The sequence below is a fragment of the Saccoglossus kowalevskii genome, chromosome 8 (assembly GCF_978046115.1).
Source record: "Saccoglossus kowalevskii chromosome 8, keSacKowa6.1, whole genome shotgun sequence".
In the NCBI taxonomy this organism is placed as follows: Eukaryota; Metazoa; Hemichordata; class Enteropneusta; family Harrimaniidae; genus Saccoglossus; species Saccoglossus kowalevskii.
The window spans coordinates 28319465-28347329 of record NC_140648.1 but is presented as its reverse complement, the minus strand read 5'-3'; the positions used below and the strand labels follow the sequence as shown (position 1 = coordinate 28347329).

The following is a 27865-nucleotide window of genomic DNA, read 5'->3' as shown; positions in this document are numbered from 1 at the left end:
AGATGCAAATAAGCAGTTTCTCTTGATTCAAATACCGCAAAAAAAAAAAAAAAAAAAAAAATTTGTCAAACAAATTTAATGAAGAACCAATAAAACTATCACCCGCTTCGTTTGATTGTTGTGCACGGTAGCGGTGACACGATTCATCAACTGAATATTATTGAGGGCGCAATTCTCCGAAGATCATAACATTTATGTTAATATGTTTTACGGAAATACTTTTCACTTACATAAAAGGCGGGTGATTTTATGCAAAACGCGAGTGTCGTCAAAAGAGTCCGAATACGGGTAATACCCGCATAATACAGATATACATTTGCAGGTATTAAGGAGTTCACTGGAAAAAGGACCGCTTAACCTACTACAAATTACCACGTCTGTAACGACTTGTCAGTAACAAGATCATTAAATATCCAATTTTTTTTCATTATATTTACCTATGAATGTATAGAAAAATAATCCCCTTCCCGAATCATATACAGCCCGTGTAAAGTGTAAAATCAAATAGCGCCAATGGGTTACTGAACGTACTAAAAATTGGAGACTTAAAGGGCCTCACAATTATAACGGTCTTCAATAATACTTAAATAATTCAGTCAAAAAACTGAGACATTATGGCGAGTGCTGAGTCAAAACTCCTACACGAAATCCACGAGTATTTTCTGGTCTGTGCAGTGTGCTCCGAGCGGTACAGAAATGCAAGAATTCTACCGTGTTTTCACAGCTTCTGTGAGCAGTGTGTCTGTAAGTTGGTCGATACGGCTGGGGGAAACAGTATAATATGCCCCGTATGTCGAAAAGGTCACGATCTGCGAGACGGTCTGGCGGGCATACCTAAGAATTTTTATCTCAATGAGCTCGTTGGTTTGTTCGACAAGAAGCGAAGCGAGGACGTCTCAACAGAAGCAGAATGCGGTAGCTGTGAAAAGGGAGCAGCACAGACTCGATGTCTTGATTGCGCAGTTGGGCTATGTGATGGTTGTACCCGTATTCATCATCGCTTACATATTCTGAAGTCGCATCGCCTGATGTCTCTTGAAACATACATCATTACGCGCTTCTCTCAGCCACCTGAAGTGCTGCAACCGTTTTACTGCAACAATCACCATGACAACCAGATAAAATTTCATTGTGATACATGTGATATTCCAATATGTTCGGAGTGTACTGACTTGAATCACGTTCCAAGTGATCACGACTACCGATATTTGAATTACACATCATCAAAACATAAGATGTGCTTAGAGGATATGGTAGACAGACAGCAAGAAATTGAACTGCAAGCAAATGACAGTAAACAGGAATTAAAAAGAATGTCAGAAATTCTGGATAGTCATTTGCACGAAGAAGTGACAAATTTGAATCAACACATCGAGAAAAGAATTATAGAAATCAAAGCCAAGTTCAATAAAGATGGAGATAAACTGTTGGCGGACATGAAGCGTGAATATCAATCACTGAAACAGAACTTGAAAGCACGAATTAAGGAACTTGAAGTTGCTGAGATCGACATGAAAAATGCAAGTGACTTTGGGGAGAAACTAATAAATTCAGGGAATGCTGAACAGATGATGTCAGCAAAAAGGAGAATGGCGTCGCATATAGATGGAATGATAGAAAGTAACACCGAGCAAAACCAAGCAGAAGACGGATTTGTTCAATTCAAGACAGAATATTTCCACAAAACCCAAAGCCTTGGACTAATGCGTTGTCACAGATGTAGTTCAGAACCTCCGGATGTATCCAAGTTTCAAATTGCAAGAAATGAAGAAAAAACAGTTGCCGTGACGACAAATGATGAATATTGCAGATCATCAGCTATAACGGAGACCAGATCTAAACTAAAGACATCTGACAAGATTGAACGAAAAGTGAAATCTGTAGAAAATCAAGACAGGACAATGTCTCTGAAAAATCATTTTAAAGTAGACGAAACACATAAATTGTCAGTTTCTGTGCTCAATCCACCTATTGAGAGATCACAATCACCAGCTGTGATTTCCATAATTGGTAATAAGAGTTTAATATGCAAATATGGTGTTCAGGGTATAGGCGTGGGTCAGTTCAATAATATCCTAGGTGTTAGTGTAGGTGGGAATGGGGTAACTGCTGTATGTGACCCAGGTAATCACAGAGTTCAGTTATTTTCTGTATATGGCACACACCAACGTGTTCTTCACTTCACTCATTTTACATCCGATTTCAACCCACGATATGTAGCTGTATCAAGGAATGGTTTTTACTTCGTTACAGATTGGAATAACAGACAAGTTGTCGTGTGTGACGAAAACAATAAGATAATTAGATGCTTTGGGAATCAGGAATTGACATCCCCTATGGGTATTGCTATTAGTCCTGTGAATGACAGAGTGTATATCAGTGATTACAATACACATTGTGTTAAAATCTACACGCAGGATGGAGAATACATCAAGACTTTTGGTTCTCATGGTAGTGGGAAATGGCAGTTTTCCTGTCCGTGGGGAATGACCGTCAATAACAAGGGCAATGTCATTGTGGCTGACTACAGCAACCATCGCATTCAGGTGTGTGATCCTAATGGTGTGTTCTTATTCAGTTTTGGCAGTAAGGGGAATGGTAATAATCAGTTCAATTGTCCGTATGATGTTGCTTGTGATAACAATGGCAATATGTATGTTTCTGATTATTGCAATAACAGGGTCATGAAATATGATTCACACGGTGTATTTATATCTCGTATTGATAGTGACCAGGATGCATTGCGGTACCCTGGTGGCATCGGTGTCACTGGGGATAATATATGCGGTCGCATTGTGGTATCAAACCGTGGGGATAACTGCGTTAAAGTATTTGCACAATGAAGAGTGTATCATGATGCAAATTGTTGATGTTGATACTCCGGTCCATATAAAGATGTTTTCTGATGAGCTTCCGAAGTTTTTGATTTTCATGTAATCATTTTGCAATTGTTCTGTGTCCGCGTTACAACTTTTTGATTTATTCACGTTGCGAAAAATTGTTATACTGTGTTCAAAGAAAAAAAATTATAATGGGAATTTTTTGTTTTATATCGGGTAGATGATTTTGATTATATCGAATATGATTTGATATATATCGGGTTATATTGGAGAAGATTATTTTGGTTATATCAAGAAATAATAGTGGTTGCATCACATTTCACTTATATGGGTTTATAGAATGGAAGCATATCAAATAAATTCAAGCACTGTGAGGGCGATGCTATGGATTTAGTTTAACGAAATAAATAGCGTACAATTTGAATATAACAATTTCTTTTGATTGATAGTAAACTCATTTTCAACAAATTATGAGTTTTACTGGACCATGGGGGTAAAATCTGTCTTTTACGCCGATTTAGTTTAAGCCGCCCTAAATTGACCCTAAAAGTCTCGACCGGCTCTCCGTTTTTACAGAAACGGTTTTTGCACGTGTGCACAATAACGCCGCCTTGAAAAGCATGCCCTCAATGTCAGCCTACTTATAGAGTTTCATTTCTTGCAAAACATGGTGGCCGATAACAACGCCAGCTCAGTTTAGTCTTTATATACGTATGAACACAGGACCAATTAAAACCACTGGCCCAAAAATACAATAGTACAATCATTAAATATACAATAGTTGAGGGAACACACTATATACAAGAAAAATATAATATATTCTGATAAGCGTGTCTCCTTTCTGACCAGTAAACGCGAGGTAAACAAATTTATCTGTATTGCGTATAGTGGCAACTTTGTCAGAACTCACGAGCTCGATAAGTTTACCAGGATAACAATCAGTGTGATAATATAACGGGATATATTGTTCACGTATAATTCATGGAAAGTGGGTCAAATGGTATTCGTCCTCAATGGTGTTATTTAGACACAAAATGGCAAATTTCTTTCAATTCTAGCAAGTTAAAAGTGTCTTCACGTTTCAATTTTTAAATTATGAGACGATACTCGAAGTCTGGTCAGAGCAATTGTATGTAATAAATTATCTGTATGACTTAAATATTTTTCTCGTGGAAAACTGAAGTTAGTTTAAATCTTTCATAATGGTCAAGTTTTGAGTACATCTTGATTTGTTCTTGCCAACATTGGAAATCCATGTCGTACGATCTTTGTTTAAATAATTTAAGGAATGTCGATTCGCAGACTACTACTTGATTTACCCGTGCCTCGCCAAAATCAAAAGAAAATAACGTTAATTTCAAATTACGTGCCCAACATGTTTTAATATTGTTTGCTTGGTGAAGTTGACATTTGTAGCACGCAAGAACGTAGCGATCATTAATTTTTAGAATACGTAGTCAATATTTGGTAATTTTCTCAAGCCTACGCGACCTTAAACTCGGTTGACCTACCTAACTTACCCCTAGAAGCAAGGTTTATATAGCGTTATATGGAATTTTAAGGACATATTTACAAAACTTGTGTAATATAATCGCCACATCTTTTGCTTTGTCAAATCCCTATACTTCAGATCCAAATGTTTGCTTTAAAAATAAACATAATGGTTTCAACTGACAATATGAACACCTGAAAATTTGTCCGTGAAACGTTTGCTCAGATCGTTAGTATACAACAACAAAAGCAAAGGTTCAGAATTTAAAACTACGTGAATATAACTATAGTCGCACAATGCGTTTATGACTTGTTCGCACTGGCATTAAAACAAATGGGAAATAATTTTAAACTTATAAACAATAAGAGAATATTCCGAAAGGAATGTGTTATGGGTTTAGCCTGACATGTAGGCGTGAGTGACGCCCTCGCCGGCCGAACCGCATTAGACCTAACTAACGGTTTGGGGCACCACAGAAGGCGCAACTCACGCGACATTGTCAGGGTTCAGACGCCCAGTACGCGTGTTCTTGTTTATGTGTTGCGTACTGTGTACGTGTAAACGGTGACGATGGGTACCGGTAAGACCTCCAGTTCAACAATCATGTTACTTGACGCATTTGATCCTGGAAATGGTAAATCATTCTTTGTTCAATTGTAATGACGTGCTCAATAATTTTGAATATTTTTTGGCAATGATAATAACAAGTCAGTCGCGATACATCGTGTGCATAACTGTATTTGTATTATTGGATAATTAATTAATTAATTAATTAATTAAAATTACTGCGAATAAATACTCTGCTTTCTTTCCTCAAATGTGTACCAACATTTATTTAAAAAGGTCATTCATATTAATAATTAGGTGGTATCCGAATCAAAACGAAGGATTGTGATTGGAAACGAATTCTCTTGATATAAACAGTTACAAGCGCAAATATAAGTGTTCGACTGTGGGAATGCTCGCTATTGTATAAGGACATTTGGCTAATAAAACATACTCTTGAAATAAATAAATGGTAACTTTTCGAACAAGTTCCCCAGCTGTGGTGTTTTTTGTTTGTTAAATAATAATAATGCAAAAAAAACACGGCACCAACGTCATTTTTTTCTCGTTGTATAATACTGCTCCTAGTGTGTCATATTTTTTGTTTCGGGCTTACTGGCACGTTTTCGTCAGTTATTTGCGCTGCTATCACAGCTTACTTCAATATTCCGCAGTTACCCAAATTGTGGACCCGAAACAAATAATGCAGCGCGACGACGACCAACATCAACATTGATTTTTCCGCAACCAAATGCGCTTCTCTAATGAAATCACTGCACGAGTACGAGTTTTGACAGAGACACGGCTTGCACTAATTACTGCCAGTGACTCCTTTGATACCTTCCAATAACATAAAAATACCTAGTTAAAGCTTGGAACTCGCTCTGTTTGTACTATTTGGTTTACGCAACAGGGCTCATACCACTAATTGAATTTCCATAGACGACAATGTTAACATATGACGAGATTGCTATATGAAAATGATGAACAAAGTTGAAAACATGGCTCAAAAATGGGAAATCAACATGCCAGTAATCAAGCACTTGAAAAAAACTAACATGTTGGCCAGCTCAAACTCTTGCAAATCTCAGGTAAACAAGACACACCTACTGAATTTGGATTGCACCTAGAGAAATCACTGGAAAAACACCAAGATTAGAACATCCAAATACACGCAGTAGTAAACAAAAGACCACATGTTGGTCTCACCTTTGACCCAAGTGATCACGCCCTCAAACAGGGAGCACGTGAGAAAAAAAATAGTTAAAAAATTTCATTGGTTCTTGCTAAGCATTTAAATTGAGCAGCCATTGGTTAGTGGCATGAGACCAACAGTACAGTCATAGTCGCCATCTGTGTTTAAATCGACCCATATCTCACGCATGCGTGGCCCGACCGCCCTTTAAAAATAGGTTTCGTTCATTGAAAAAAAGGGTACTGCGCATCACATTGCATTTATCGTAGTCCCAGTATTTTAAAGCAGAACTATTAAATATGATGTAATATTTTGTGCAAAAATAAACGGATTATAGAAAACTGTAACAGGCTAAGACACAGAGTGAAATAGAAATGATTATTCAAATACTTCAATTTACAAGTAACCTGTAGAATGCTGTGTGGGTAATATTTTTTATATTGATTTGTGTTGTATTTGCATTAAATATTTACCGAACAATGAGAAATCTATAGGATTGGATATACCTCTCAGCTGGCTTCACATGCATAGTTCAAGACTGCCTAACCGGTGCTTATACCAGGATTTAGTTACAGCACCTAGACGGTCTGTGGTTACAGCTTCATGTTCCGAGTAATCGCATTAAATTGACATTACAATAGAAAATAAAAGCTGGCACTCCCATGCAATTAATAGGAAATGAAATTCCTGGGATTGAAACATAGATTTTGAAGTCACTGGTATAGAAAATGAATAACTTGGCATAAAGTCGAGGTAGTTTATTTAATTAGTGCTGAACTGGAGACTGAAATTATAATTACGTTCGTTGTCATATAATTTTTTTATTTCAATTTCTCTGAAGTCAAATAGAATACACACACGAAAGGATGTTTTGGGAGGTGTAGTGTATATGGAGGGGTAGGGGTGGGTGTCATATAATTTGTTCATTCCCAACTCTCATGAAGTCACTTAGAATTTCACTTAATTTATTTTCGCTGAAAAGTTTTCAGGTTACGTGTGGATTTAATTTTCAGTGTTCTGTATCAAGTCTCAATAGAGTATGAGGGAAATGACATTTTCACTGGAATTTATTTTAGCGGAAAAATGTTTTTTTTAGTGAAAATGAAGTATTCCACATTATTATACATCTGTCACCGTAAAATATAGGTAAGGCTCTGTCAAAATTTGAAAGAGCAACTAATATTCTTTAAACTAGTATTTATTTATAGATTTAATTTTTCATTCTGTTCGTGAGCTCGCTGGAGCCTTCATCCCTTGTCTATTTCTTACACTAGATACCAGCCTATACCCCCTCCCCGCTCATATGGAGTGCGTACAGTCTCAGATCTAAGGTACAGTTGATTATAGTTCCTGGGCTCCCTGTGTTTCAATCCACGGCTAGCAAGCAACATCACAAGCGAAGTTGTAGCGCGCAGCTCAGCTACGACCGCTGTCGACGAAAGTCATCCCGTCAGTGGAGTGCCGCAGTTGCACGGCATATTTGCCAATGCACAATTCCATGGAGGAACTGATTCGGAACAGTTCACCGAGATCGGACGGCTACCTATCGTGCCAATCCTTCACCACTGAATTCAAACGAATCACGTGGTGTGCTGTTACATTTTCAAAGGCGTGATTCAACTATTAGGGGCGTTTCAGTAAAAAACAACAACATCGCAATGCATGCAAATTCAACATTTTCAAACCAGTATACTAAAACAGAAATGTTCAGAGATACAAAAGAAGGATAGATATTGCTTTTCAGTATACACGTCTCTGTTGACACAAACCTTCACATATTCTACTCCCAATTATTCCTACGTAAAATGGAATAGCCTCTTTCCATGTAAACACTCTTAGTAAAATCACGTGATAGGCTGTTAACATGTGCTGTTACATACTTTTCCGCCGGTATGGAAAATGTGTTTAATTAGCTCTCATTCAAGCAACAATGCAGATTTCCCAGTGAGAGTGAAACTGGTTCGATTCTGCCATTAGAATAAAGGGGAAATTTCAGCAAAAAACAAATAACCCTAGAATGCATACAATACGCTGGACTTCGGTACAAATCTCGCATTAGTTACAACAGCAGAATACCACACTATATATTGTATATCGGCCTGAACCTCTCTGTTGCAATTCCAGAAATTACCCCCATATGTACAACCATTTTCCACCTTAGTATCACCCACCCCCGAAAAAAACTCTTAATACCACGCTGAAACGTTTGGTAAAAATTATTATTTGTTTAATTCAGTTATTTGACTATGATCATGGAAAAACTCGTACATTGGTCAGTATTTTGTTTTCGAACAATGTCAGTTAATTAGTTAAACTCGGCATTCTTATTAGAACTACTTTAGTTGTTTTACACACATTTTACTAGACATATAACCAATTCAATAATTGTGCTTGTTAATTTGAAAATTCGTGTTTAAACAATCATAATATAATAATGACGGTTAACACGCGAAGAGTAGTAACCGAGCTGGTATCCTTGTCCAGTATCATTCTTCTGCATCATCCAAAATGTCGTCAAGACGTTTCCTGGCAATGGCTTCTTTCTCTTCCAATTCTTTCAATTCTAACTTTGTCTTCAGATATTCTTCTATGACATCATATTTACCATCTCTATAACACAGAAAGTTAAAGTGAGTGCGTGAGAGAGTGAGTGAGTGAGTGACTAAGTGAGTAGGTGGTTTGCAATTGGTGATTGAGTAGTCAGTCAGTCAGTCGGGTAATTCGTGAGCGTACGTGCGGCCTTGAAAGAGAGCCTTAGAGAGCCTTAAGCAAAATATCAATAGTAATGTAGAATTTGACATTACAGTTAAAGAACATATTACTTCTTGTTCCACCTTAAATTATACGACTGTGTATCACAAATTATATTATTATAATGGGTTATTATATTTCGTCATGATATCTGCTTAGATTAGAGTTGCCCATCGTAAATATATTTTTGGCTCATTAATTAGAAAACTGAATCACTTCCTGACTCATTCTCTAAGAAACCTTCTTTATTGTCAAACAGTATTTTTTGATGTCATACAGGAACTATCTACATATCAGATTATATTAGCTAATAGATCGAACGTATCAACGTACCTATCCATTTCCCTATTTCTTCTTCTTCGTGAACTAGGGATCCCATTGGCAAGCGTCAACACCAGCAAGGCACAGAACAATAAACTCCACACTTTTAGGCTTTTCATGGTTTCTACAAAACGAATGTAGTAGTACAAACATGTTTTGTAGAATTGTATAGAAGAGATTCGGGTGGATAGAGATAACGGAGGCGAGATAACAGTGGCTTGAGCAAGTAACGAGGTTTATTACACTAACATAAAACCGCATCTGACAAGTACAAGGACAATTTCTCAATTTATTGGGAATGGTGCATTCTTGAATTTAGGCGGGAAGAGGATGCATTACATGTTTGTAATAGGTCAATAAGGAAGAAATCTGATTGACTAAAATATATGCGTTGTGATAGGCTGAATCTTTTGTATGCAGAATCCAAAAGTTGCATTAAGCTCGAGTGCTTATAATGATTCCCGATACATGTGTCATGAATTTGTTTTCGCGTATCTGTTGGTCGACTTAATTAACTGATTATTAGCGAATTGCTGTGTTATGTCTGTCATCGTGTAGGCCTATTTGAAATTTTGGACAGAACTTGGCTCAGTGATTTGGAACTAATTATGAGATAATCGTCGCCATTTTGACAGTTTATATTCATAGTTATTAATGTAGTGAACGATTAATCAAAAGATATGACGTATTCAGTACTTAGTGTGATTGGCTTTATGATTGAAGGTTACGCCCTAGAGTCTTTTACTGTTTTGTAATTGGTTAGAGTTTTGAAAATGAATAAAGAGAGTTTGAGTTGGTCTTGGCGAATACTCCACGACAGACGCAGTCCGAGAGAGTCCAGGGGCGAGCCTTGAGGCAGTCCAGTCTTGGGCGAGTCTTGGTTCAGCCTTGTGAGAGTCTTGGGGACTTTTCCCCAGGGCGCTGTGTCTTATAGAGTGCTCCAAAAGATCGACTAAGACGAGAGCTGAAACGTATTTCGTTGTGTGCGTCTTATTTGACTGTAAAGTATAAGTGACTTTCCCGATCCCATACCTCAAGGGGACGAGATAGAGAGACGAGACGAGTTTCCCCCCTGGCAAGTGTGGAGACCCCGAGAGAGAAGATTTTCCCCCTGATACGTGGTGGAGAATCCGGGCATTGCGTCTTACGCACATTGACATCCTGTGAAGAAAAGTGAATGGCGAAGGTGTGTCTTTCTTGCGAACCGAACTAACTGGCTCGATGGCAGAGACGAAACCGCGCTCAACGACTAACACCGTTAACAGTATGGCACCGATGAACGATGCTGAAGAGATGAAGACCTCTGAACCCCTTATGAAGGATGAGTACCGGATAGGACAGTATAATTAAGAATTGAGCGACATTAAAGACAAGAAGATGAAAGAACGACCCGGACTAACGCGACGACAAGAGAAGAGACGCTTATAGACTTTGATTAGAACTTTAGCTATCTGTGTATTGCTTAGAGTACTGCTCGCTGGACACTGTAACTGACACTGTGTAACTCAGGACGTTGAACCCTTTTTCACAACCCTAACCCTATTGCTCAGTAATGTAATGTATTGCTTGCTTTTCCTATTGTTTTACCGTTTCTTTTAGTGATGTTGAATTGTATGTATGTGAGCGCCCAGATCTTTGTTTTAAACTGATATTTAGTGACGTGCGAGGTCCTTTATAACGATTTAAGCGCGTTTCAGTGGACAAGTATTTGCAACACAGTGTTTTGAGTTTTGTGAAGTTTGATGGAGTTTTAATGAGTTTATGAGTACGGTTTTAAGAGTTGTTTTTGTTTATGTGTTGTTTTCCGGAATACTTCTGACGCTTTTTGAGTTGATAGCACCTTTGTAACGTTTTTTAATGTCTTTTTGAGATAGGAGTGTGGTGCGCTTATATGCGTATTGTTTGATATCGCAAGCTTTTGTTCATGATTGACAGGATTATGTGTAACATAGTAGTTTCTATCGTTTTAGTCTTTTCCCCGTCTTTTTGCCAGAGGAGTAATGTGTTATGAAAGCGAATTTGTCTTTGCATTCTGTTTCCACGCCGTATGACTTTTGTTTAGATTAACGACTTGTGAGTTCAGTTGAAGTTTATAAGCGTATATGACAGGAGTTTGATTAATAGCTTGTTTATTCATTGTTTATTAGTTACCGCTTTGCAATGCTTTAACCGAGAGACGCATCCCTGGTAATCACGTGATCAAGCTGTCGACTGCAGCGATTGGCTGATCGCATGGTTACACCGCCACGCCTTAGTTTTTTGACCTTTTGATATAGAGTTTGTAACCTTAGTAACGGAGAAAGTGAAGCGACGGGTTATCTCAGCGAACCTGTTTGAGAAAAGTGAGTCGTTTGGTAGCCTTTCCCTTGTTTTTGATTTATAACCGTTGATATTTGTGACTTTATAACCATTGTATTTAGACTTTATAATCATTGTACTTAATTAGTGTGTTTTACTCTTTTTGATTTATTCCTTTTATTAGTATTGTATTTAACCCTATGACGATGAGTGGCTGACGGTATCTTTGATTTGTGAACGTGCAATGCCGAGAGGCATATCTCAGTTTGGGTGAAGGGATGTGTCATGAATTTGTTTTCGCGTATCTGTTGGTCGACTTAATTAACTGATTATTAGCGAATTGCTGTGTTATGTCTGTCATCGTGTAGGCCTATTTGAAATTTTGGATGGAACTTGGCTCAGTGATTTGGAACTAATTACGAGATAATCGTCGCCATTTTGACAGTTTATATTCATAGTTATTAATGTAGTGAACGATTAATCAAAAGATATGACGTATTCAGTACTTAGTGTGATTGGCTTTATGATTGAAGGTTACGCCCTAGAGTCTTTTACTGTTTTGTAATTGGTTAAAGTTTTGAAAATGAATAAAGAGAGTTTGAGTTGGTCTTGGCGAATACTCCACGACAGACGCAGTCCGAGAAAGTCCAGGGGCGAGCCTTGAGGCAGTCCAGTCTTGGGCGAGTCTTGGTTCAGCCTTGTGAGAGTCTTGGGGACTTTTCCCCAGGGCGCTGTGTCTTATAGAGTGCTCCAAAAGATCGACTAAGACGAGAGCTGAAACGTATTTCGTTGTGTGCGTCTTATTTGACTGTAAAGTATAAGTGACTTTCCCGATCCCGTACCTCAAGGGGACGAGATAGAGAGACGAGACGAGTTTCCCCCCTGGCAAGTGTGGAGACCCCGAGAGAGAAGATTTTCCCCCTGATACATGTCAGCCGATGCTGTACCTCATTAAACTGTCTTGTTTTCGGAAGAAATTCTTGAACGGCTCAGATATTAAAAATAGATACAGTCTTCACAGTATTTATTCACGTTAATGTGAAAATAATACTACATGTCTAATTTCCTGTGCACAATGTACTAAACTAGTTTCTGTGGATTATTTATATGTGAAAAAAATGATTGAAATGGAACACTAAGCTTGATTCAGTTGAGTTTGTACTGTAAACTATTTCAAAGTATCGCTCATAGATTCCCAGTTATTGCTATCAGAAAATGTTACGGGGACGTCACTATAATCACAGTCCCTCGACAAAAGATTGTGCTATAATCAACTAGTATTGTTCGCCGAAACTCTGGAATTTCCAAAAGAAGGGACCACACCTCGGTCACTAAAAAAAGCGGTGTGACGAAATACGGCTTATCGATGTGTTATTATGCATTTTTAATATATGATGACTCCTACGTTTGAATAAATAACATAGCACTTACGTCTTGGTCTCGGCAACTGATCGACGTCCAGCAATCACAGTGTTATCCACAAAGCCCAGATAAAAAAACAAGTTCAAGCAAAGTCTCTCCACGGACTGGTATTCAACGTATTGTTTGCAGTGTACAACAGTTCTATTGACACTATTTGACAATGAATCAATGGAGGTATATCCGTTCACTGGCGGTTTCAGCATGACAATTAGGTCATAGTTCAGTGGAATAACCAAAAATCGTTACACGCCAGTTGAGAAGGGAACAAGGGGGTAGCTAGTACAGGTTACAGGTTAAAATGAAAAGTTTCTTTTATAGTAAAAAATAAGTTTTTACACTTTACAGATAATGCAAATTTCTAATTACATTTTATAGTTTTATAATGTACTTGCAATGATAATTTTGATATGAAAACAAAATTGGAAATTGCGCACGAATTACAACATTTAACGTGGGAAAAGCTTGAATTATAATGTTTACAAGAAATAAGATCATTGTACAAATTACGGACGAATAAAATAGCTAATTACATTTTACAACTTGTCCATGTCTACGAATTTATTTATTTAAATTACATTATTACGAAAATAAAAACAATTGATTACAGCTTACGAAAATACCCCTTGCCGACCCTCATTCAAAACAACTGGCTGGACAGGTATTTGGAACGACTGTAAATCATCCAATCAAACCCTTAGAGAGTATACATTGTTGACGTCCCACGCCGCTAGGAATGCCTTTAAAATCACTGTTGTTGGCGACCCTCTTCGCTAGGATTGCCTCAAATCACTTGTGTGTGTGGGTGTGTGTGTGTGTGTGTGGGGGGGTGTTGTCGATCCGCTCCGCTAGCTCATTCTACTCAGCTTGAGTGTGGGCACAAAGTTACTATTTAATTTTTTCTATTTTTTTTTTCATTACCGAGAAATTCATTACTGAAAAAAAAATCCTGGCCCACCGTTTCCATGGCAACAGCCAACAAATGATACCTTTAATACTATTTGTTTTTGTTGATGCTTTTTTTCATTACCGAGTAATTTGAACTCAAAGTTGGAATAACTTTTCACCAGTAACGGTTTTTTAACTCTTCTGTGATTTTTTTGGCTTAGCCGATTTTGTTCATTCTGGCAGGCAGTCCATACCGCTCACGGTTGCAATAGAAACAGCCAAAAAAAAAACAAACAGATTTTTGAATACTTTCACCCCAATAGCAGTGTTCAAATGATAATGCTTTTCAGTTTGGCTAAGTTGGCACCAACATAGATCACCGGCGCCGACATTGTTGCACTGTCTTTGTATCATAGTCCTACTGTAACTGTATCAACGTAACCCCAACGCAACTTTGAACTGTACATGATTCGTTCAATCAAAGAATCTAGAAAATACCATAGCAAAACGGTCGAAAATAATAATTATAACAGCAGAATATGTGCTAGTAATAAAGTGAAGTGACTTCTGAAGAGTTATTGTTTTTTAACGAACTTTGTCTACGGGGCCCGGTTTTAGTGATAAACCGACGTTAGCTTCACGTTCATGTCCTACCATGGCCCAAAACATTTTTTTTGAGCGGAGCAGATCACCAACCAGCCTACCGGCTTGTATTTATTATTCGTCAGCTTTCTCAAAGTATAAACCCACATGTTGATCAATAGACATATATTGTAATGTTGGAAAACTGATGGTATTCAATAAATTAATAAGGTGTATACTGCATATCATGTACCTATGGTGGCCCTCTATCAGACTTTTTTGTCATTTTGTGACAATGTAATTAATTTCCCTATTTTTAGAGACTGCCTTACCAGTCTCAACTTAATATTATTAACCTAACACCTAACTACCATACCAGTCTCACAGCCAACAGCCTTACCAGTCTTAACTTAATATTCTTAACAGTCGTAACAGTGCGACTCTTAACTTAATATTATTAACCTAACGTCTTAGTGGTCTTTCAACAGGTTCCCCAGTTATAGTCTGCGGGTGTAGTTGAGCAAAACAATCAAGTACTTTGTCTAGCTCTATGTCATTGTCGTAGTGGGTATGGATAAGTGCTAGGTTGGACAGCCGCATCATTCCCATCGAAGCACGCGTGTAGTTATTTAACCTTCGTAGGACACTGAAACTCCTCTCACACTTGCACGATGTTACTGACAGGGTGTTACGTGCCGAGGCCCGAGCCTTTACCAGTATAATGCAGACTCGGGAAGATCTTTATCAGTATAATACGGACTCGGGAATAACTAACTGGGGTTGATCTTTATTCTAAGACAAAGTGAGCAATTTTTCCTTGGACTTCTAGTCCCGCTAGTGATACAGATCAGGCCGCCTTTTCAAAATATTGTGCTTTAAAAAAACGGAACTCGCGTGGAAGGCGGGGGTGGGGGTGGGGGTGGGATTTCTGTCCGACAAACGGGCATGCCCGTGATTGCTGATTCTGGGCTCCAACCACGCCATTAACGACATGAATCAGTCGAAGCTTGAAAAATTTAAAACCATTTTCAAGTTGGAAAATCATTTGTTGAGCGTCAATAATGTGATTTTACAGAAAGCTGTTAACTGCACTAGACAGGGGAACAAGACCAATTGTACCTGTAGACAAATAGAGGACGAAGAACATTTTCTTTTAACATGTGATCTCTGCGCGGGAGAAAGAAAAAAACTTTATCAGCTGTTATCACCCCCACATTTAGCAAGAAATAAAGAAAAATATATTTTAAATAATAAAGATGAGAAAACAATAATACAAATAGCAAAATACACAGAGAACTGTTTCAAAACAAGCTATCTCAAGATAAGGTCATGTACATGCATTAGTAATCCAAACATCCACCAACACAACATCTTGAATTTTCAAGGTGAATGTTCCGGCGAAGCACTAGGGAGGAATATCCGAACGAAACAACACCGTGCAGGCGGACGATGCCAACACAAATATGGAAAACAATCCAATTTACTTTTTTTTTTTTGCTTGTCAGTTTTTATTTTTCTGTGTGTATTTTTATTCTCACTTTAATTGTTTGTTTGTCTTTATTCACATCTGTATTGCATGTTAGTCAAAATCCTAATAGGGTTACGAACGCAATAAAGATAATTATTATTATTATTATTATTATTATTATTATTATTATTATTATTATTATTATTATTATTATTATTATTATTATTACAAGAAGCAACATGAAAAGATACCAAAGGTGTTCAATTAACTTCTATAGCTGACCTCAACAGAAGCGTTGAATTGAACGGCAATACAGTTGCATGCAAGTTATTGCTTATAATGTAGCCAGTTTTAGTATATTTTTTTAGTTTTAGACTCTAGATGGCGCAATTTATCAGGTACTTATATCCGTTCGCTTCTCCACGAGTCACCCCCGGCTTCCTCCCAGTGACGTCAAACGTTAATGAACGCTCTGTTGGATTTTCGATTCAATACTCACAGTTTTACAAAAATCTGGTAGGGTTGACGGGATCAACTGGAGGGTCACCTGACTGAGAGAATACACTCTGATTGGAACGAATACCGGCGATTGAAATTTGCTTGAAAACGTTTTACAATACATCACGACAACGAGCGGATCGTAATGGCTGAAAAGGGGACTGTGCAGGAGACTGCTGTCGTTGGTAGGTGGTATTTCGGTGGGCTGGCATCGGCTGGGGCTGCCTGCTGTACTCATCCTCTTGATCTACTGAAAGTAAGTATTTATACCATTCCATATTTCGGGGGAAGTTTACGGTTTATCATAATTTTCACTACCGGTTTTACCGTCATGTACTACTTTACGGACAGTGGATCATAGTAAAAAGACATTTCGCGTTTGACCTTTGGTGCTGTGAATGAGCACAATCCTGTGGAATGAGACATGTTTCGTTGCTTAACCCCTGGTTCTGTAAACAGCGCTACGTTACGGCTGAAGTAAAATCAGAGTTGTCAAACTGCATTAAGAACTGACGGTCTAACGTGTCTGGTATCAATGTATGAACACGTCCTGGTAATACGTACGTGTTGGTACTATATCAGGGACCACCGTGGTTTAAATTACTTAAAAAAGGAGATGGTCGTCGCGCAGCGCGTGTTCGAATTTCAAGTAAATAAACAATGTATTTTACACGCGTTGTATACGTCGCTATGAGTCCCATATCGAACAGGACGCGGCGCGATCACCACCGCCCTTTAATCCGTATGCCTGTCGATGTTGACCTTTCCACCTGCCTACTGACACAATTCATGGTTACACGTACGTACATTACCCGGAAGTACATAAAAACTCGATGTGCGCTTAATTTGGTTCCCCAGTAGAACATTCAACCCATTCTGCATTCAACCCTTTCAAGGCTATATTTTCCCCCTATCAATTTTAGTGCTAGGTAATGCCATCACTATAGTGTTCATTCAAAGTTCAGTTAATTTTTAAGTTGATATATACAGAATATGTTAAAAGCATTTAAACATGTTTCTGAGCCAAAGGTTGTATCTAATAAATGAAAGAGAAGGCATAGACTACTTATTTCAATGACTTAAGCATAGTGCATGACTTGAGTCATTGTTGGCTATACAGATGATCAGATTTCATTGACTTTTACATTATGGTTTTATTTTATGCTGTACTTGTACAAAAACCCAGATCAAAAATATATCATAGCCAAACTACTTATTGTCAAAACACTGGTTCAGGGAATTGGTGATATTTTTAGCCACGATTTGTGTGGTAAAATGTTCTCACCCATGTTTAAATAGTTTGTGTTGGGTGACATACTGGAAACTTAATTTTCACTGCTGTAAATTTCTAATATTCTAATTTAGAAAGATTTTAGTATTTTATGACATTCATGAAGTCGAAGTTTCACAAAAGGCATTGACACTGCATGGAGGACGACGGAGAAATTGTCACTGTTATACAATTTCCACGATTTTCGTAGCCAGTCAGAATTACATATACTAATGACTACTTTCAATAAAACATCAGCTAGTTTTTGAGTTTTTAGCAGGAAAAAAAAAGTTGAAAATTATATATGAATGTGGACAGATGGTGGTTATCCAGTTTTTAGAGGTCACCAGTATTTCTTTTTTTTCTTGCTTATATGAACTTCATTTTCAAAAATGTTCGCAATTTTGGAAATCAATCCACATTTGGAAATCACTGTTTCTAATAATGTAGGATTCAGATAACCTGTGCAATAAGTGAAAATGAATTCCATAGAAAACACCCAAAAAATTCTTACTAGAAAAATTTATTCCAGCTAAAATACAGTAATTTACAATACACTCACAGTATTCCCAATATCTTCACCAGGTACATCTACAGACAGCGCAAACGAAGGGGGGAGGCAGTGCAACCAAAATGGCTGTTACAATTGTACGAACACAAGGCATCAGAGCTCTGTATAATGGAATTAGTGCCTCAATTGGTAGGCAGGTAAGTAGGATATGGTACAAGCAATGATTCAAAGTTTTGAACTATACAATTAGACAGGTATACCTATGCTGTTTTTGGGTGCACTTAGCACTAATTTTGTTGTTGCAATGGTATTTAGTTTAAAAAAAAATGCCTTGCTTAATTAAGCTGGTTGATGATTCTGCTCATTTGTGATTATTTGCTCTAATTCACTAGAATTGTTTTTAATTTCAATAGTTTTTTTTTAAAATGACTAAATCATAATTCTGAATAGAAACACATGAGTTTGTCAACGCAAGCCATTTTTATCGTAGTCTAGATCTATCGGATCACATATATCCCAGAAAGTACTTGACAACTTTCTGGTAGCAAGGATAGTGGAAACAAGTTCGGCCTCAAAATATGCAATATGTATGTTTTGATCTGTGTTCTATTAGTAAGTCGTATTGTGGAGATACGCATGTTATGCATGTGGTAATACACAATTGCAGACAGAGATATGATGTGCCAATTATTGGCGACTGTGCGAGTGGAGTTGCATTCCAAGATCATTGTTTTATTGGTGTCTTTGAGAATATTACAAGAAATATTCAATGGTATGAATTATGTGCAAATTTGCCGCAGATTTGACCTTTTTAGCTCCGCTGTCGACTTTGTCGAGCGGAGCTTATCATATGAGTGATTGTCCGTCGTCGTCGTTGTCCGTCGTCGTCGTCGTCCGTGTCAATGTTTTACTTTTTCGACTTCTTCTTGAAAACTACAAGCCTAAATGCTTTGATACTTGGTGTATATGTACCTTGGGTAGACCTCTCTTAGGTTTGTTCATTTCATGTTGATATCTTTAATTCTCTAATTTTGGTGAATATTTTTGTCATTTTTGGTAAAAACTGATATTTTCGACTTCTTGTTAAAAACCGCAAGTGCAATTGCTTTGATATTACATCTATAGGTACTACATGTGGACCTCTCTCAGATTTGTTAATTTTGTAATGATATCTTTAATTCTTTAATTTTGATGAATATTTTTGTCATTTTTGGTAAAAACTGATATTTTCGACTTCTTGTTAAAAACCGCAAGTCCAATTGCTTTGATACTACATATATAGGTACTACATGTGGACCTCTCTCAGATTTGTTCATTTCGTGATGATATCTTCAATTCTCTAATTTTGGTGAATATTTTTGTCATTTTTGGTAAAAACTGATATTTTCGACTTCTTGTTAAAAACCGCAAGTGCAATTGCTTTGATATTACATATATAGGTACTACATGTGGACATCTCTCAGATTTATTCATTTTGTAATGATATCTTTAATTCTCTAATTTTGGTGAATATTTTTGTCATTTTTGGTAAAAACTGATATTTTTGACTTCTTGTTAAAAACCGCAAGTGCAAATGCTTTGATATTACATATATAGGTACTACATGTGGACCTCTCTCAGATTTGTTCATTTTGTAATGATATCTTTAATTCTCTAATTTTGGTGAATATTTTTGTCATTTTTTGGTGAAAAGTGATATTTTCGACTTCTTGTTGAAAACTGTAAGTCCGATTGCTTTGATATTACATATATAGGTACTACATGTGGACCTCTCTCAGATTTGTTCGTTTTGTGATGATATCTTCAATTCTCTAATTAATTTATTTTGTTGAATATTTTTGTAATTTTTGGTAAAAAGTGATATTTTCGACTTCTTGTTATAAAACTGTAAGTCCGATTGCTTTGATACTATTCATATTGTTCATTTTCTAATGATGTCTTCAGTTCTTTAATTGAAATGTGCATTGCTAACAGCGGAGCTATCTCAGCCGATAGGCTGCTTGTTTTATAATTACTGTGGGCATTGGTAATTTGGAACTAAATCTTTGTTAATCCACATTCATTTGAACATTATTCATAATCATTAGCAAATCAAATTAAAAATGAAAATCATTGAACATTGAAAGTTTTGTACATGCATGTATTTCTTACATTTTCCCAGTTCATCATCTTTTTTTTGTCTGTTTTAGTTAACCTATTCTATGACAAGATTTGCAATATACGAGACGCTTAAAACTCATTTAACCGGTGGTGATCCTAAGGCTCCATTGCCATTTTATCAGAAGATACTTACAGCTGCAATTGGTGGTAAGTCACTTTGCAAGGTTACCTTAGGCATAGTAGTTGTTACGTTGACGAGTGATCAATAGGTCAAAGTTCAAATCTTATCTCTGTTTGAACCCTGGGTTAGTGTGTCACAGACTAAATGGGGGTAGGGGGGTACAAAGGGAAGCCACTGGCCAGATTCCTTCACAGATGGATTGAGTGTTGGTTTAGGTCTGCAGGTGCTCTTCTTAGATCAGCCCTGGTGGGCTCCAGTATAAGAAATTAAATGACCATAGAAAGTAGGTCAAACAGTTCTGTGACATACATGTAGTTTCAAAATGGTTTGTGTGACAAAATGTACTATATATCAGCAATCACAATTTGCACATACCGGTACTAGAAACAAGTCAGGGGACAATATTGAAATTCAATTTAGGAAACTGTTGCCTTGGCAAAATTATTAAAAATAAGCGAACTGTCAGTTAACTGTAAAGCTGAAAGCAATCAGATCTACAGTATAGAAGATGTTGGACTCAAAATATCTCCATAAATTGACCAAATCTTAAAGAAGACCAACCAAGTTACTTACATATGAATCAAGTTGGATTTTTTCGATAAATAGCATTTTTTTACCAGAAATTTAATTAAGTTTAGGTAATTGTATTTGAGGGAGATCAACCCAGTGTACATTTAACATCCTGGGAATTACCGTAGGATCAAAGTCATAATGAGTTGAAAATATAGGTGACACAAACAAACGATGGAGAAACTGTAATATGAATACCTCTACTTGACTTTATTAACAGCAGAGCTAAAACACTACTTCACCATTATTGATTGAGATATTGATTTTTTCATGATACAATACATTTTTACAGGCCTCAATACAGGAGTATATATTCTCATAATGCTATTCATTTTTACCTACAGGTGCCTGTGGTGGTTTTGTGGGAACACCAGCTGATATGATCAATGTCAGAATGCAAAATGATGTTAAACTTCCTGCTGAAGTAAGAAGAAAGTGAGTGATGTTTTTTATTAATTTTTTTTTAAATGCCCAACAGATTTTTTTCAAAATGCTAGCACCAACTCTGATCAGGGTTGTCGCTAGTACTAATTTAACAGCCTAATTATAAGGCAGTCTTTATTTGGGTTTCATTTTAAATGGCCACCAAAGGAAAAAAATCTAAAAATATCTATGGAGACAAGTGAATCACTTATCTCAATTTACACTTTAAAGGGCAATCCATAATTGTTTCTGTTTACTTCAATTACTCATTAGCTAATTAGTATACCCTGACCTTCTGTTAGATCAAAAAATATGTTTGGTTTTGTTTCTCTGCAGTTATAATTTTTTGTACCTTATTTATACTGCACTGCCACTTCAATATAGTAAAACAAGCAAACATATCAAGAAGAAAACAAAATTAAAATGAATTAAAAAATTTATATTCCTAGCATTAGATTTGAGCACTAATTTTCACCACTATATGTTATTAAGTTGACTTTTAACAAAAACCTTAAAAAATCATCAAAAATAAAATACAAGATTTAAATTAAATGCATCAGCTAATTTCTTCAGTTGCAGTAGCACTGCTTGCTATTCAGAGTTGAGGGGACTCCTATTTTAAGAAACAAAATTGTCTTGGCATTATTATTGGAATAACAAAAGGATTATCAAAGGACACTATGACAAACTCTTCTGGCAATTGAACTCAATGCCGAAGTGTTCAAGCCCTGTGTCATGTGTTTCTGCTGAGGTTTTGTGATTGGATAAATTTTTGATTATGCAAAATAGCAGTAGAGTAATAATCAAGCTGGAGTCAGTGTAACTAATGGTGATAACACAGAATGGAAGATCCACAAATACACATGTTACGCTATAGTTTGTAGCATAAACTAGTGTTGATGCACACTTGAATCTTACCTTTATATCCTACATGTATTACAGGTATATACTGTAATAGGTGTGCAGTCTATATTTACACTCTGCATTGATTGCATTACTTATTACATTTATTTATTTATAAATATTTTTACTTTTCAGTTATAAACATGTATTTGATGGAGCATTCCGAGTTTACAAAGAAGGTATGTTAAATGGAGGTGTCGATTATACAATTGTATTTACTGGTATATATTGTACGTCCATTGTCTTTTTTGCATATATAAATCCACAATGCATACTACCGGTATGAGGTTTTTACAGGAATAAACTACAGATGCATGGCATGGAATCTACCAGCTTTGCTCAGTAAATATGAACTGCCTTAAGCTTCTTCCACTGCTTGTTGACCAATCAGGTCAGAGGATGTTAACTTATGTACGATGACGCATATTTTCTACACAAGGATTAAACGAAACACAGAAGATGGAACATGAAATATGTAACTTCAAGCACTTTCAGATGTACATAATACCACTGATGTTTATCAGTGACAGTGATTAATATAATCTGAATGTTTAATTGAGCTATAGCAACTAAGTTGACATGTGTAGAGGTGTTGGGTAGATTAAACTGTTTAATCATTTGCTGAAAAAAAATATTGTTTTTTTTTTTCAGAGGGTTTTGTAAAACTCTTTCGGGGTGCTGAAATGGCTACATTTAGGGCAATACTTATGACTGTTGGACAGGTATGATAATAGATTCCAAATATTAACTTATCGTAGTACGTTACCATATTTAGTTAACACTGAGTGAAAGCAACAATGATCTTAGATATGGTGACGTCTAAGGTTAAAAACAGTTGATTTGCAACTAAGGCAAAAAAATGTGTTACTGGTTTTGGTACATGACACACATTTTTTAAACAGCGTTGATCAGTCAATATTCTGCCATTTGGTTGTTAACTTTCACTGTGAGCCAATGCATATTAATTACCAATTTGCATAATAATTATTCCATTTTGTTGTTGCTTTTCTGCCAATATAAAACCTAAGACCTCTGTTTAGGTTAAAATCTGTGCATATTAATTACCTAATTTGCTTAAAAAGTAGTTTTTCTCTTGCTACATATGTGTCATTGTTTAGGGTTGAAAACAATGCATATTAATCATCTAATTTAAATAAATAAGCCAATTTTTAGTTGTTCCATTAGTCAGATTTCAATGAAACTCCCTGGGGAAATCAACAGAGGTGATTAGTTGAGAGTAAAACAATGCATACTGATAACCTAAGTAGCATAAATCAGACAATATCTGATATCTCAACAAATCAGATTTAAATTAAATTTGTTGAACAGGTACAAGATAAATCAGACTGCAAACGAGTGCAATCAAATGTATTCCTGTTGTTTTATTAAGAATTTTCTGTGAGTATTATTAAACTTCAATACTGTGGATCACATTGTTATGACATCGTGTATAGCAGACTTCTTAGTTTGACTTATTTTTACGTACCGTGGGTCATATGCTTCCAGTTCTCTCGGCACAATGGGGTTCTTTCTAAATGTACACAAATGTACATGTAACCAGAGGGACTGTGATGTAACTCATCAAAACAAAGTGGAAATTAATGTTTTGTTTTTATCATTTTCAGATTGCATTTTACGACCAATCAAAACAATTGTTGATATCATGGGGTGTTATAAAAGATAATATGATTGGACATTTTACAGCGAGTACTATTGCGGTGAGTAAAATATATTTTAAGCAAGTCGTTGTTAATGACATTATCATCGTTCCATCCCATCATGTGTGATGTTCAAACCAATGTTGAATCAACAGTTTTCTGAAACAAAAATGTCAATCAAAAGTTATTTAAACAAAAAATGAAACAAATCTATATACATATATATATATACACCACTATAAGTCAAAGCAATTCTAGAAACTGCTAAAGACACATAAAATTTAATCTTAGTTGGCTGCAAGTCCTTCATTTGTATCAGATTACAAAACTAACTGACGTGCATTAATCCATTATGTGTAATGTCTGTGCTAAGTTTGAATAAAATGTGGTCATCAGTTGATCAAATAGTTTCGGGATAAACCTGTAAATGTCTCTTATCATGACTTGTGAGAAATCATTGAATCATTGAAGACATGTTCAAAACATTACATGTGTGTTGAACAGCTTAGCAGACACATGGATTGAACTGCAAAATTATTGAAATACTTGCTATATACAGTATAATCATCTGGTACCTTGTTTCTAATGAAGAAAAAATGCGTGTCTACCTCAAATTTGGTATAGCTTTAGTAGTGGTACCTGTTTGTTTCCACGGAGACAGTGATTTGGTCTGTCAGATTAGCCCTACTTCACACTGGCAGCATGAAGAGAATTGTTGTCTCAAAACCTGTCAAGCATTATTTAACACTGTTCAGGAAGAACTGTATCGCAGTCCCTCTATGATAGGGGAACTGTACACGATCGTATCGCGTACCTCAAAGTTACATGCAACATTGTTACGAACAAACATTGTTTTTGTTTTTAAATATTCAATAAAAAAAAATTCTATTTCACATTTATACAGGGTACAATAGCGACAGCGTTGACACAACCATTTGACGTTCTCAAAACAAGATTAATGAATGCTAAACCAGGAGAATTCAGGGTGAGTATTTCAAATGCTATATAGTATATGTACTTTGGCATTTCCATTCACTTACAAAAATGAGACAAAAAACTAAATTTGGACACTCGGTGCAGATGACAATCATGCTGTAAAAATTATTTATATTGCGTAATTGATATGGATCCCAGAGACTATACTTCCAGTTTATTTTAATCAAGTGATTTTGTGATTCATTGATAACATTTCGGGATATGTTTGCTGTACAAGACAAACTAATAAGAGATCTTAAATGCACAACATCCGTGCCATCGGCTTCTGTAAGTTTAAAATCAACAAGGATGCTGTCTTTTATTTTAAAGATTATAAATATGTAAGAAAACTCAACTGGAATTTGAATAATCCAGAGTGAAAGCAGAGTTTACATTTAGTAAAAGTGCTATTATCCAGTGCTATAACAGATTCCTCCCTTTTTTTTCTAATGAAACATGTTTTATGTAACAATTTTAACATTGCCCATGTGTTTATGAATATAACTATGTAAAGTTCACCTTGCTTCAGAGCCTGTAAGTACTAGTAACAGGAATTGGGGAATTTACCACTGAAGGAACTAGGGTATGCACTTCTCACATATTTTCAGTCGCAGCCACTCATGCAGATAAGAAATGTTATCAACATTTGATTTTTGTTTTCAGGGCATTGGACACTGCATTATGGTGACAGCCAAGCTTGGACCAATGGCTTTTTATAAAGGATTCGTACCAGCATTTGTACGACTCGCTCCACACACCATTCTCACGTTCATCTTCTTTGAGCAGCTCAGAAAGAACTTTGGATACACTGTTGTGCTCACAAGAAGAGAGGACTAAAATCACTGATTGAAAGTTAGTTCTCTAAAAGTGGAGTAATCTGTTTGGTTTTTCATTACAGTGCATAGTGTAGGAATTATTTACAAATATATTGCATAGAACAGTAGATGCGTACAATTGACTACAATGGAAAAATCGTTTGAAGATGGCGACACGGTTACTAGTCACCGAGGTGGAGGCAACACAAGAATATGTGGTTTGATTTCAATATTACCAGATCCAAGCCTTGGATAGATAGATCAAATTAGACTGGAAAAGTTCTCAGAACTGTGTATTTATATGTACAAGGTGCATCTAATGTCAAGTGTAAAATATGTCTAAACTAAATCATGTGTCAATTGGGAACTTTCAGTTCCTTCTATATAAATTTGCTAACTAATGATGAAATAACAGTTTAATAAACTGATTTATTTTCTTAACAAGTGTATAATGCTTGTTTTGACACAGGCATCAATAATGACACAGGCATCAATAATGACACAGGCATCAATAATGACACAGGCATCAATAATGACACAACAAGAGCAAATCATTCATTCATGAACTCTACACATAAACTACATTAGTATTTTCAAGGGTGTTGATTGTCATGCAGCGTAGGTGTAAGGTATTGGGCCTCTTATTAACAATGATGGCAAATTTGATTATTTCACAGATCATTACTCATAAAAAAAAAAGAGATTGAATCTATCAACTTTTAACATGATATTTCCTGGGGTGCTTGGATTACATTGGAGCCAGATCCTGTTTGCTACTGGTAGACTACATTGGATTGTATGAATTTCGTACATGCGTACGATGACTAACTCCCTTTAAATTAGCTGCCATTTGTAAATTGTCTGATCTAAATTTGTTGAATTTAGCTGTTAAATGAGATTATCCATCAATGCTCTTGTTTTTTCAATTGCTACATGCTGGAAATGTACATAATATCGGTAATATGGTCTTGAAATATTTTTTTTAGCCGTGAGTACATTGAGTTTGCTAGGTGCAACATCCATGAGTGTAGGACCAGCATCATTTTGAAGAGATGTCTGACAGGCAGTGTTCTCTCTACCTTGGCTGATTTTGCAGAGATATAATGTCGAAGTAGAATCACAGTTATCAATTTATTGACTGATTTATTGACTGCTGGGAAATATCTTAGGAAAATAATAAGTACAAAAAAATCTCTGTGTGTCATATCAAGTTAGAGGGCACACTGTTGACAGCTTTTCTTTGTGCCGAATGTTTGTGTTTCCTTCCTCTTTTTTGAAATGCAACCTGGGGGCTTGTCATTACTGCTTCAGTATATGCATCTATTGCATTATTAAAAACAAACAAATACTGACAAAATTTGTGAACAAGTTTTAAACTATTTATTGTGACAAATCATAGATTTACCAAATTTGAATCAAAATCATGTATACTAGAAACTGCTTCTCTACTCAATGTGTAGTCTTTTTTTAACAACAGTACTCAAGAAAATATATGTTTGTATCTAAATAAATGTTTTCCCAAACTGTTTCCCTTGTATATATCTTTTCACAGCTCAGTTTTCATATTGATTTCATATTTACTTCTGCAAGTCCAAAAATAAGACCTAAAATCGGTACATGTGTAATACTATTACCATAAGTGTCCAACTTGAACCCCATGCTTGACTAAGGTACCTCATGTCATATGATACCATACATGTATGCGTGGAGACTGAGTAGTGAAAGCATCCTTGCGACCACATACTATGAGGTTATTATGAGGATACCTCAAAGTATGCACGCGTATGCACGAGGAATTAAGTGCCAACCGACACATAGCGGAGGTTGATGCCACAGCGTACGGTTCTGTCTGAGTGCTTAATTTGTGGTATCCTCGTAATAACCTCATTATTCTATACATCTTTTCCTTCCAAGGATACATCATGGGAATGCCAAAATCCAGAAAGTTTAGAACTGAAGCAGCAAACTTCTTTGTATATAGTCCCGCAAACCCTGATGGCAGCCATGTTTGTTTTTATTATTAGAGGACGCTTAGTCATGTAATCATTCCATATTTGGAATTTGCATTTCCTTATATGGTAGGATGAAAATATCCGTAAAATACCGCAAAATTATGGCACGCTGTATCTACGGTGTCAGATATATAATAATGTGCAATATT

At 36.2% G+C, this 27865-nt stretch overlaps 2 protein-coding genes and 2 long non-coding RNA genes across 5 annotated transcripts in view; 2 read left to right on the top strand and 2 right to left on the bottom strand.

The window, feature by feature from the left end:
- Positions 1-27865, bottom strand: part of LOC146739509 (uncharacterized) — a 271508-nt gene that overhangs the window by 104032 nt on the left and 139611 nt on the right. The gene's annotated exons all lie outside the window — the stretch shown is intronic.
- On the top strand, positions 615-2843 carry LOC102809326 (tripartite motif-containing protein 2-like). The gene has a single exon (XM_006813178.1). It carries the CDS (start codon positions 615-617, stop codon positions 2841-2843), a length of 2229 nt encoding a protein of 742 aa, XP_006813241.1.
- Positions 8279-12961, bottom strand: LOC102809113 (uncharacterized). 2 transcript variants are annotated; one of them, XR_014930208.1, is made up of 3 exons: positions 12875-12961; positions 9158-9269; positions 8279-8683 (listed from the first exon to the last, which is right to left on the bottom strand). It is a non-coding gene; the product is annotated as an uncharacterized LOC102809113 (long non-coding RNA). The 2 variants fall into 2 exon arrangements; XR_438128.2 differs by lacking the exon at positions 12875-12961 and having other exon boundaries at positions 9158-9345.
- On the top strand, positions 16232-27232 carry LOC102803323 (mitochondrial dicarboxylate carrier-like). The gene is made up of 9 exons (XM_085502448.1): positions 16232-16554; positions 18154-18276; positions 20269-20386; positions 21275-21365; positions 22392-22435; positions 22908-22978; positions 23882-23974; positions 24819-24899; positions 25553-27232. Exons 1-9 carry the CDS (start codon positions 16444-16446, stop codon positions 25724-25726), a joined length of 906 nt encoding a protein of 301 aa, XP_085358574.1. The 5' UTR covers positions 16232-16443; the 3' UTR covers positions 25727-27232.